General features: G+C 40.3%; 1 protein-coding gene across 1 annotated transcript in view; it reads left to right on the forward strand.

Moving 5' to 3' along the window:
• Window positions 1-313, forward strand: part of LOC119590511 (protein fuzzy homolog) — a 10,487-nt gene that overhangs the window by 3,427 nt on the left and 6,747 nt on the right. Inside the window, exon 3 of the mRNA XM_037939160.1 lies at window positions 76-273. Coding sequence (XP_037795088.1) covers window positions 76-273 — 198 coding nt within the window. The remainder of the gene's footprint in view (window positions 1-75; window positions 274-313) is intronic.

Genomic DNA, 313 nt, shown 5'->3' on the forward strand with positions numbered 1-313 from the left:
ATGGGGAGTGTTATGTGACTATATATGTAATTGTCCTTTTTATGAATAGTACTACAGTGAATAATTTATTTTCAGAATGAAATTGAAAAGTTTGCTGAAAGTGCAGACTCCACATATGCTTGTGTAATGATGGAAGGGCAAGTCGTCAGTGGAACACGAAACTTCTGGACTCTCTCCCACACAGAGCTGGTTCTGTTGCCTCTCTTGGTGACTTCAAACACATTCACTGTAGCTCGAGATCTTCCCATCTATCTCCCAAACAAGAGTCCTAATGTAAGTCTTTTTTCCTGTTGTTAACCCAATGCTGCTAGGG

The sequence above is a fragment of the Penaeus monodon genome, chromosome 27 (genome assembly GCF_015228065.2).
Source record: "Penaeus monodon isolate SGIC_2016 chromosome 27, NSTDA_Pmon_1, whole genome shotgun sequence".
NCBI lineage: Eukaryota > Metazoa > Arthropoda > Malacostraca > Decapoda > Penaeidae > Penaeus > Penaeus monodon.